Below are 13,202 nucleotides of genomic sequence, written 5' to 3'. Positions count from 1 at the left end.
TATTTAAAAATCAACGCCTTTTATTTCCATTAGTAATATGAAACCATCATGAATTGAGACATTAAATTGTTGATCAGAACTCAAATATTATATGATTCTTTGGTACGTAGAACTACAGGACACGCACTTACAAAAGTATATATTATATCATGATGGTTATATAGCTAGCTACCATATATTATATAATTGTGGGATATACTTTAATTAAAGTGCAACATTAAATAATTAAGATCTGATAATATTAAACAGATTGTATTCATACTCGGAACCAGCTAGCTTGCAATATATATCCTGATCATCGATTAATATAAAAAAATAATATTACATCTAATTTTAGAATATATAAGTATGAGCAATTCTACGTACAGTTGTGAAATTGTAAACGCCGCACAATCGCTTTGAAAAGAGTGGGATCTATAATTAAAAAGTTAGTTTTTTTCATGTAGGTCTCATATTAATTTATTTTTTTTAAAACGACTGCACGTCGCTTGCATAACCACGACTATAAATATTATTTTTCTATAAGTATTATGTAGTCACTTAAAAAAATAGTAAAGTTTATTATTAAAAAATTAATTTATTTTTATATAAATATCGTATTTATTTAATTTTTTAAAATTAATTTTATAATACTTGTATATTCACAAGTGTAATTATTATTTTTTTTATAAAAGAGTTTTATCAGATTTGTATATATCATTTATTATATATATATTTATATATAAAAGTATGCAGCCGACCTAACTAGCTAGGTACGTAGCTAGAATTCTAATTCCTTAACGTAGGTAGATAGCTTAGCTAGGTAGGTTTCCAATCACGTACGGGATTTTGCTTGAATTTGCTCAAAGCATATATCAAGGTTTCAAGCTACCTGCTTGGAGATTCCAAGATTCTAAATGCTTTGGGGATCACTCTTTCCCCGTTAACTTTAGTTCTTTTGTAAAGGTTTCTTACACACGAAGCATATATAAGCTCGTTTAGATTACCATATATTTGCAATGTCTAATTTATATATATATATATATTTATTCTAAGTACGTCCCGATCATATTCTATGATGTGCACGTGATTAACTGAGCTCAACCTCATCCTAGCATTCTGGGACCTTGTCTCATTGTCGGTAGAGTTGGATTATCGATTCGATCGACAGAAACATTAATATATGTACGTGTGCTAGCTGAAGGTGACTGGCCTGCAGTATGATCTAAGCATGATGGTCATCATCATCATTAATTATTTCCCAATAATTGGATAATATATTTATATATTTAATTAATATACTAACGAAGAGACATTCCCACGCCACTCATGTCGGCTTAATGCGTGTGGTCCACTGTCCCTCTCATTTTAATTATATTTCTTTTGATAAGATCAATTAGTTAATTAGTTTTAAGGAGGAATTGCTGATTTAATTACTCATTTTATTCTTTGTGCCACGTATTTGTTCTTTTTAGAAGAGGAATATATATAATATAAAAGTTCCGAATTAATTAAATAAAATAGTATCATAGTTTAATGTTTGCATTTTTCAGCTTTAGATATCAATATATAATTAATCTATGCTATGCCGACTTTAATTGGATTATCAACACATGCATTTAACTTTAGTTTTATTCCCCAAATGGTGCTTGATTAAATAAATAAAATACATGCCGATCGAGTACATATACCCCTCATGATCCTGAAGCTTGAATTTCATAATCAACACGCTAATGATAATAGCCTCTAGATTGCACTATATATATGTTATTAATATTTATATAGCTAAGTTGTAATGGAGTACATATCCCGCAACTAAGGACGATTTGTCAAGCCCAAAGTACCCACTTTCTAGGAATAGATCAACAGGCAATATATGCATGCAGGGAAAATTAAATAAATAAGATATATAATTCCCACCACAACAAACACTAACTTATATATATATAATGGTGGTATATAGCCGTACTGTTTGTTTAGGCATCAAGCGAATATCAATCGATGGCTTGTTCATGAATCATAACTTAATTGGTATATATTATATATTATAAATTAAGGTGCTCAAGATCGATCCCAAATAAAAAAAGCAAGCTGGACATCAACATGCATGCATATATGCATTCTATTTGTGTTAAAAAAAATAACTAATATATGTACATATAAGTATCTTAACTTTCTTTTTGGTTGTACGTACAAATAATATATATTTCATATTACATACAAGTATGGGTTGGTGAAGTACGTATAGATGATTCATGATCGGTACTACTCATGCATGATTGCAGCCATATGGATGCATCATGTGTAATCGACGTCCTAGCTATCTAGCTAGGTGCATGTTTAAGAGAAGAAAGAATATTAATTAATTGCGGCTTGTCGACCAACTTTTTCAAGCTTTTCAAAATGTTACTGCATGCATAATGTCATGTAGTACTCATGAATATCGACGTGTAGCTTAGATCGATAGAGACGATCGAGCAATGGATATAGGAATCTAGGCCTTTTCCTTGATTCTCATTTGCAATGGAATTTAGGGGGGAGGTAGGGAGATTGATAAAGTTTGTGGCTCACGATGGAATTTGCATTCGGATAGCCCACACCAAACTTCTTTTTATAAATTCTAATAATAATAAAATAACAATAATAAAGAGCCTTACTTACCGACGCTAGCTGGTTTTGTCTTTCCAAATCCGATGTATATATGCTGCAGGCAAGAGATGACAAATTAAATCAATATTGTCATCAATTAATTTAGTTGGATATATATGGAAACTGAATCTGTTACGTACGTCCGTGCCAACATGGCGCCTTCTTATGATCATACGGCCACAAGATTAATTCCTGGACTGGAGGCTGGAAGTCGGATCAAAGCACGTAAACATGTCTGATGATTTTGCAGTCAAATGTCTGTTACACTATATATCGAACTTAATTTCTCTTTCCATTACAAAAATCTTGAAAAATCACAACAGATCACTAACCTATCGAGTAATTTAATGATAATTAGTTATTTTTCTGTGTATTTAGAGCAAGCTGTAATTACCCGAAAGCATGATTTTTTTGCAAATTGCTAATGATTTGGTTGATTCCTAAAGAAAGAGACGAATTACAAGAAGAATATATATGTATGTATGCATGTGTTTGGGTCTGGTAGTGGAAAGTATGCATGCACCCGCATATGCGCGTGCATTTTCAGAAGCAGGAATACCAATAAGAAAGACTGTAGCCGAAGTTGTCTCACGTTCGTGCTGCGCAGGAAGTAGGGGTGCCTGATGATCATGTGGTACAGGCCGGTCAATTAATGATTTTGAATGTTTATCCATTTGCTAGACGATACTGGGTGATGGAATTTACAACTTTCTATGATATGATCTGTATGAGTGCAGTTGAATCTTTATCCAGAAACAAAGAAATATGCCCAGGTGGGAATTCTTGCTGTTGATAAAGCTAGCGAATTAGAAAAATATAAATATTCTGAGATCATAAAGGATTGTGAAGGGTCTGTGTCATTTGGATCCCGTGGCATGCTTAAAGAGGGACAATTCAGAAACAAGAGCAGACCTTATGCTTGAGGATTGAATGCCAAAAGGTGTGCAAAAAGTTTGCATTTTTTTGTCTACTGTTCTTCACTGGGTTTTGGTCACTAATGGCGCCTGCAGGGAATATATATATATAATCTCTGTTCAACTTCATGATTGAAAAGTTGAGAGGACCACCATTATTGGCTAAAGCCCACGATCGATTGACCACAATGCCACATATTGTTTTGTTCTTGACTAAAAATCATGCGAACCGATAAGAATAGAAATCACGATCATCACCATTTCTATTATTGGTATTACACATAATCATCAGAATTGATAGATCACCACTAGTCCTGCTGGTAATGTTTCACATTACAACAATAGCAAAACTATATATGTTTTTTTTCCAGTTTCAATCGGTTTATTTGTAATTCAACTAGTATATACATACTTTCTTTACATAATGAGAAATGCTTTAATTACAAAGATATCTAGTATTCCACAAAAATAAATAAATAAACTGTCATAGTTTGGTGTAGTACATCAAGTTATTATATTATATGAAATCATGTCAGTTAATGTATATATATATATTTAATATAAAAGAGACGGGTTATTGCAACCAAAATTTTACAACCAAAATGATTATTTCCGACTTACCCGTTTCTCTTGTAGTAACATTTAGTGTCTTAATTATACATGTATTGAACACATTAATTAATATAACTAATGTAGTCTGAATTGGAGGGTAAGAATTTTTGGTATGTTAGTAAAAATTCCTATCTACATTAGTCAATCCGTATCCCATGCAGCAGTGTTATACGTAGAAAATGGCTCGATGTTTTTCTGCTTATCATTCCTAGCTATAAATAGAATTTGATTTAGTTTATATCTAATTATTTATTTGCTCTCTAGAAAACTTAGAAAATATTAAGAATCTGTTAACTAGCTAGTACTGTACTTATCTTATCCAATAATATTCGTGCGTGTCTCTACTTTTTAACGTACTCCAGCGAGAAAAAAGAAGAAGATCAGAGAGAACACTCAGATTTTTTTCTTTCTTTCCTATTTTTTTTTCCTGTAATTATCTTCTGGTAAGGCTAAAAAAAATTAAACCCATATATAAGAAATGATCTTGGGTGGCCGATGGAGCTTCATCTCTGCCAACCGCACCCTCTCAGCCCTCGTGACGGCCTCCGGCCTTTCCGCCTAGTGATCTTCTACTCCTTGCTTAATTTCTTTCCATTTTTTTTTTCTTTTGATCTTTCTTCCCCATGAATGTTTTGAAAAATGCTTTGGCCATAATACAGATCTCACAAAAGTAAGCAAACGTTAAACTTACGAGATTTAATCTAGAACGTCAAATTATAAATTTATTTTATTGTAAATTAATAGATCTAATGTATCATATAATGAAATCGTATCAATAAATTTATAAATTTATTTTAATTTATTGAATCGTTTTGTGGTTGTAGTACGCCTCTATTATTAAACGGCCTGCCACTTCTATGAATGTGATCATATACGAGCTCTAGACCATCATTTTCTTACTCGAAGTCGTGGAGAATTAATTTTTGTCGGACCTTTCTGGTGCCTGGCTCCCACGCGCAAATCACCCGACTTTTTGTTAGAGGGAGATGCTAGATTTGACTGGAACAATCTCCTTTACATCTGATTGCACGTGCTAGCAATGTTATGCCATCTGATCACTAAGCTACAATCTTAGGAGCGCAGCTGCACGCCATGGAAGACCAATATATATTGAACAGTCGCTCTTCCAAAACTTTACCCACTTCTTGGATTGAACACTTGCATTGGCCGCTGTCATGTGCCCAATGTATATGATCCCGGTTTTGTGGCCCTTCCGAGGCTTAAATTTACACCACTTTTTTATTTGGTTTGAATGGATTTTTCACTTGATAATTTATGTATTAGGTAGATGCGAGCTTTTCTTTCTTATACCAACTTCTAGTTGTATGTATTACATTTATGATTGGCCTCAAGGCGAACCAAGTCTTAAGGATCAATTATAAGATCAAGAACTAAGAAGATCAATGAAACAATGTAAGAATTGATGCAATCCACCTGGAATAAAACTAACAAGAGCCCAACATTCAAGATGAGCTTGAATGAATGAGATCGAACTAATTTTGATCCATATTATACAAGCTATGAAAGAAAGCAATAAAACAACATGACTTGAAAGCTTTCAACTTAATTAATTCATTTAAATGACTTATTTTATTAGTTTAGAATAATTGAATTTATTATGAAAATGACTTAAGAACATGTTGAAAATTGTTGAACTAGGATTTCAAGGAGTTACGCCTCTAATGTTATATATATCGATATATACTGTCCTAGGTTCCACATAATTATAGAAATAAAAACATATTAGACAGGAAAAATATAATTACAAGCTAGCCGACCTGTATTGGTGGATAATGGGATGCAGGCCAACCGATGGCACAGTACCGCGCGCCTCATGTAAAGAATTCCTGACAATTAAGAAACGTCTGTGATCGATGCTAATGATAGATTTGACAAGACGCAGGAAAAAGGTTATAGCTAGATGGAGGACCAGAAAGCCCATGTGATGCCATGTGGGCAACATTGCATTTAAATGCCATAAAATTATATTCTGACCTTGTAAGCTGTTCAGACAGGGAAAACAACCCCTCCCCCCTCCCCCTCTCTCTCTATGATGATGACGAAAATGATATTTAAACCAGCTTTTGCATGTGGTGGTCCTTTTGACGATTTACGAACTCAAGGAGTACTCAGTCAATTCTGAATTGACAATGATATCAAAAAGCTTATATATGCTTTGTTTAGTCATGAAATGATAGTGTGAAAGCTAGTCCAATCATAGATCTGATTGTGCAATAATTGACCTCCCAATCATCAAAATTAGACCTAAGGAAGTAGATTTTTTCATTAATGATTAGGGTGCCTGCATGCATGCATGTATACTAATTCATATATGTTATAACCTTTTTTTTTTTTTTTGGGGGGTAATTTTCATAATCAATAGTACCCCATGGAATGGATCGATAACATGATCATCAATGTAAAGCAAGAATTTTAAAAAAAAAAAAATTGATATCAGAAAGTAATTATAAAATGCTCCACTCCACCAACCTTTTTTTAACATCTTCTAATTTCCTCTATTTTTTTCGTGGAAAAAATTCAACCTAAGACATCTTGCAATTAATTTCATTTTCACCCATCTAGTACTACTACTTTATCACCATAATCATTGTAGAATATATAGCAAATACCATATTCGATCTACCTCTTCATGTGCAAGCATCATACAATGCTTTCTTATATATATTAATATCGATCGGTTTCAAGCACAAAGATATAATTGAAGCTTTTTTTTTTTTGCGATAATACTTTCAGTTTATAAATTAGGGCCGGGTACTAGTGCTTTTTTTGGATCTTGAAAATAAAATTGTTAAAGCAATCAACTTATAATTAAGTTAGTGCATTTCTCTTTGTCTAAAATGCTATCTTTAGTCGTCGCTCAAAGATATATATACATATATATATATATATTTATATAGGTTAAAATGTATTTATATAGGTTAAAATTCTTATATTAATGCAAATCAAAGCTGCTACATTGATCAATGTGACCTGACCTTGACATCGATCTCATTAACCTTACTTACTTCAATTTAGATAATTAAAAGACACGCAAGACCACAATACTATGACCAATTCAACTCAACTTATCTCAATTAATATTTAAAACACTCTGATTCTGTTTAATTGCAGTCAACCAGCCAATAAATGACGCTATCAACCAATATTATAAATATTTTAACTTTCTTCCTAGCTCCATTGTGCATGTGAGCTTAATTTGGAATGGATCTACAAATTGCAATTCACGCGATTATTGGAAATTTGGTACTGATATATGCATATATATATGTATATATATAATATTGCTTGCTAGATTATAAAGGATTTTTGGTCAAATCATAAAAAGACATGAGGGGTTTAATTAATTGATATAGTACTACTGATCTTGCTTAGGATTTGATCATTTAGGAACCACAAAATTACGCAACATGATTAATTAATAATTCGCGCAAAAGTAAGCTGCTAAAACTATATAACATATGATTTGGGTGATGATCTTATCCCCACTGATGATAAGTACACAACAAAAGAAAAGTACCCCGTGTGCACGTTTCAGTGACACTAAACCCATCAACGCCAGCGGTCTCTCGAGAACCTAGCTAGCTTAAAACGAAATATCTCACAATCTCCTCCACTCCCTTCACGTGGACAGCTCGTGATCTGTAAGTGGGTGCAACTTCTTTTATTAATTGACTTCTTGAGAGGAAAAAATAAATAAAACTTCCCCCAAATTAAAGTGTCACAAAGATTCCCCATTGAAAAGGCAAATGAAAGCTTGCCAAAACATAAAAGATTCTTACAAACCCCCAACCCAGTGATAGTACCTGTGCCCTAAATCACGCCCTCGGAGCATCCTTGTACCCTCATTTTTAAACCCATCCGGACCCACGACATCTAGCTAGATTCTACACCAAAGCCCAACATGATGCCTATCATCACCATCCTTAATTAAACTCCCACTCCCTCTCCAAGGAGTATTTTCTTCTTGTTTTATCTGCCCATGACACATATAAATACGGCCCTCCACCCCTTGCTTCTTCACCAACCCACTCTTTCCTTTATATATTGATCTCTGGCCTGATCATCTATATCTAGCTAGCTCCATCCCCAGAAAATAAAACTTCAAAAACATCTTCCCTGAGAAAACATGTCAGGAGTTTGGGTTTTCAGCAATGGCGTATATCGCCTAAATCCTCAAGCGGAATCCTCCGATGGAAAGCAAGGTAGTAGTTCTAAGAAAAAGGTTTTGGTGCACTTACCAACCGGAAAGGTGGTATCGTCCTACTCCTCCCTTGAGCAAATCTTGACCGGGTTAGGGTGGGAGAGGTATTACGAAGGTGACCCCGACCTCTTCCAATTCCACAAGCCACCTTCCATCGACCTAATTTCTCTTCCTTGGGAATTCTCCAAGTTCTGCTCCATTCACATGTACGATATTGTCGTTAAAAATCCCAATATCTTCCACGTCCGAGATATGTGATCAGCAAGTCCTAGCTCTCCCTGTGATCTCTTAATATATATATATATATACTGCATGCATGTACGTCTCATTAATTGTTGGTTTATGGTTTCTGGTTCCTGTGTTTTGTCCTAGAATTAAGAATGTTAGATTGGGTGGACGAGGCTTCCTCGCTTGCTTGCTGTAATAAAGTAAAGGTGGTGTCTGTGCATGGTAGCTGATCATTATGTAGTATTGCTTTGTAACTTCATGGTGTGGCTAATTTGTATTGTGTGGTATATATGGATATCTATAAATTGTACCAATGCATGTCATTTAGATTTCACATCAGCTGGGCAGCTTAATGTTTTCTGAGATCTCCTACGTCTTTACTTATTTGTTTGTCTGGCTCTAAACGGATAAAAATTAAAAATATAAATTTAATTAATATAGTGTTTGTGCCATGTCAGCGATCTAGCTGATGTGGGCGTACGTTTGTGTTCCTAATTATGAAGAGACAGCTCAGCAAATACTGATCATTAAGATAATTAATTAGCTAACGATCGAGTAGTATATATATATATATATGGTGGGAAGATAAGTTTTCTTATTCCTATATATATATGCAGAACTCTGCAGTAAGGTTTCTACCTTCTGATGTGGGAGAGCCGGTTTCGTTATTGGCAAACATGAGGCCACGATCCAAAATACTTGACCGACTGATTAATTATAGAAAAGAGTAGCTAGAAAACGAGATCGATTGAGTGAAAATGATGGCGCGCATGCAGCGTATGGGAGGTGAAATTTAATTGGAAGTTGACGATCGATCGACCCGCCAGAATATATATATATATATATATATGTTTTTGGCAATTAGCACAAAATTATAAGAATAAATAAGTAGAGAAAAAAAAATAATAAGGAAAAAGATGTATGCGCGCATGAGAAATATATAAAAGAATTAACATGTAATAAGGAAATAAAAAATGAAAGAGAGGGAAGCTGGCCTGGAAATTAGACATATAAAACGGTCAGTTGTCCAAACCCCAAAGGGCGTTTTCTGATTTTGTGTACGCCGTAATTAACTTAGAGGTCCCCATACATGCATATATATATATATATATGTCGGAATAGAAAATCGAGGATAGATATGATCATATGGGGGTTCACGTGAAGTAGATGGTGACAGTGCTCAGAAACCAAGCGAAAAATGACACTTGTCCAAAGGGGATGTGGAATTGACCCACTCTTCACATGTAGTTGGTGTGCGTAGGCATTCACGTGGAACAATATCCTTAAATCTAACTCCTTCATGAAAACGAAATTTACGTACGCCTTTTTAGAATTTCTAATTTGATTGACCCAGGCCAATGCCAAGATCGTCTTTGACCAGCTGTGCATTTGTGACCACATACTATATTGCTCGGTTGGAGATTCCATCATCATCATCAAAAGGTTGGCTAGCTAGCTAGCTTTAATTAGTTACATGATCATCATCGTCATCATTACTTTCTTTTTAATTATTTGTGGATTACTACTAGTCTCCATGCTATATATTTACGTACACAGCATGCATTTCAATAAATTAAATGGCTACTGATCATCGATGTTCAAGATCCTCTAGTCATGTAATATTTACATCATCTAGGACATTATAAATAATTAATTAATGCAAATTAAGGGCACAATAAGTCAAACAAGCAACCAGTTACTTGGTTTATAGTTTGGCATGTTTTCTATTTATAGTAATAATTAATGATAAAGTGAAATCATATGTTTTGATTATCAGAAATGTTATAGGTTCTAATTATCAGAAATGTCGTACTCTTTTTATTAGAGTAAACAATATTCTAAAGGTAGCAATCAATGCGCACTCGGATGGCCTCGTCTGTAAATTCATGCCTGTTGGTTAAAATAGCTAGGTGTCCTCAGGGGAGGGACGGGGTGATTTTATGTAGTCACTTTTACGTACATTTGTATATTTTAAGAATGTAATTAGTTATATTATTTTTGTAATATAGAAATTAAATAATATAGCTAATCATATTATAAAAATATATAAAAAAATATATAAAAATGAATATATATAACAAAATTACTATAAAAATAACTAATGAGTCAATGGATTGCATGCACGTGAAGACTCGAGTCATGAAGAAGTGTAGGAAGTGTCCATTAGTTAGTTGGGCCGATTAGTTGGGTTCTATTCTTAACTAAAGGCCCAGAGCCCATATGTTGTTAATGGATCAATACCCCTTTTTGTTATGTACGGACTTAGTTACTAAGAGCTAGATGATCGTTTCGTCTAAATATAAGAGACCGGCCCATATATGTAATTGAACTCAAGCATTAATAACTCCACTCTTCCTAGTGTATTTTCTACGATTAATTTGGAGGCAGAAGACTAGACCTCGAATAGAATACAATCCCAAGTTTCTTTTGAATTTCCTTCATTTTACATTCAACCAAACACCATATTCCATCGGGTGCATTTCAGATTGTATAGAACAAAAATTAGCTGAATACGAAAAGACTTCTGGAATGTTACATATAAATAAAAATAGGTACGAACAGCTATATTATTTTTCTCATAAATTTGATATGTAATTATTTTTGTGTAATTTTTGTACATTTTATTAATATGATTGGTTGTATTATTTTTTTTTAATAGAAAACAACTATTTTAATGAATTATATCAATAAAGTGCACAAAAAGTATATAAAATTGACTATATATATAGCAAAACTCCAATTTTTCAATTATAAACTCTAACAAAATAGTCTAAGCCGGTTCGGAGGGCAGAAACATGGAATATCTTAGACGTGTATGTACAGATCATGTTGAAATAAGGAAAATATAGTATGCCCCTTATTTTATTCTTCATTTTGATTGCTCGTTTATTTTTATTTTTTTAAAAAAATTATTTAATGATTAAAAAAGTGACCATTAATATTTTTAAAAATTTTAAAAAATATTTAAAGATGTTTAAAATTATAAAAAAAAAAAGAAAAAAATCGAATTTAACCGAAGGGGCACTGCCAGCGGTCGACCGGCACCCTAGCAGTGCCTGTTGAAATAACCAACAACTTGCATGCATGCAGACTCAAATAATTCAGATATATATGTCGGATTAGAAAGACGAGGATAGATATGGGGGTTCACGTGAAGTGGACGGTGACAGTGCATGAGAAACCAAGCGAGGAATGACACTTGTCCAAAGGATGTGGAATTGACCCACTTTTCATGTCTATATTAACTGAATACGAAAAGACTTATGAAATGTTACATATAAATAAAATTAGGTACGTACAGCTATATTAATTTTTTTATCTTATTTTATTATTATATTTTTATAAATTTTTATATAAAATATAATAAATAATTTAAAATTTTAAAATAAAATTAATATTAAAAAATTATATTATAAAAATATTTAATTTAATTTTTTAAAAAATATTATATCTCATCTATATAATCAACGACCCTGACCAGTGGAACTAAGGCTGCTGCCGTCGCCTACCGATGAGCGGCCTGGTTGGCATTATCATCATCGTGATTTCTCTCGTGGATGATGACAGGTATGCAGCTTTTCGTCGGGACTAGATGATGTTGTGCCTGATGGGAACAATAGCAATTGTTTTAAAATATTTTTATATTATTTTATTATTATTAACAAATTACTTATTATTATTTTATAATTATTTTTATTACTATTTATTAAAAAAAATTAATCATAAAAAAATTATATAAAAATAAATTTACAAACTGATTTATCTTAATGCTATACGTCAGATTATAAAATTATTTTTAATATAAAATTAATTTAACGCATTATATAAAATTAAATTAATTTATAAATTTACTTATATAATTTATCTGTATACATGACAATTTCATTTATCAATCATTTAAGATATTTTTAATATCCAAATAGTGTCACGGATAATTATTGATTTCATTATCTTCCTCGAGACCCTACAAGTTATAAGCACACATCTATGCACGCAAATTAGGTATCATATTCTTGTACCATGGAAAAGGAGTATGATTAAGATATAATTTGAAAGCATTTATAATGAGTAGTACTATATATAGTTATATAGTGTATAAATATTGTACAATCATTTTAAAAAATAATAGGCTCAATTATTAAAAAATTAATTAACTTTTTATGTAAATTCTATATTTACTTCTTTTTTTTAAATAAATTACGTGACGTTTATAAACTTTAGAATGCAAATATCATTTTTTCTTTTTATATATATATTTATGACACCTTTTTTCTACCAATGAATATAACAAGAAGATCGGGCCGGCCAAAAGTAATACTTGTTGCCTAGGAGCTGTGCAGCCTTACAATGTTCCCTCTGTTCATATTAGATCAAAGGTAATTCATCCAACGAAGCCTGCAGCTCGTTCCCCATCTCTTAAGCCCTTCATGCAAGGGATCATCACCCGCATGCATATGAATTCTCTTAGTTATATTACGCATTCTTAACTAAGTTGACGAAATAAGAAATAGAACTATGGCGTCTACATAAGCATTTCATAAAAAGATATATAAGCTTGATAAATTCTTGACTTAGAATAATGTTAACTTCAAAATTTA

General features: G+C 32.6%; 1 protein-coding gene across 1 annotated transcript; it reads left to right on the top strand.

Moving 5' to 3' along the window:
- The first annotated feature begins 8,094 nt into the window (after nt 1–8,094).
- Nucleotides 8,095–8,944, top strand: LOC122317071 (flowering-promoting factor 1-like protein 2). Its single transcript, XM_043133974.1, has one exon. It carries the CDS (start codon nt 8,302–8,304, stop codon nt 8,632–8,634), a length of 333 nt encoding a protein of 110 aa, XP_042989908.1. The 5' UTR covers nt 8,095–8,301; the 3' UTR covers nt 8,635–8,944.
- Nucleotides 8,945–13,202: the final 4,258 nt, after the last annotated feature.

This window comes from Carya illinoinensis, chromosome 7 (genome assembly GCF_018687715.1).
Source record: "Carya illinoinensis cultivar Pawnee chromosome 7, C.illinoinensisPawnee_v1, whole genome shotgun sequence".
Classification (NCBI taxonomy): Eukaryota; Viridiplantae; Streptophyta; class Magnoliopsida; order Fagales; family Juglandaceae; genus Carya; species Carya illinoinensis.
This window is presented reverse-complemented; position numbering and strand designations above follow the sequence as displayed.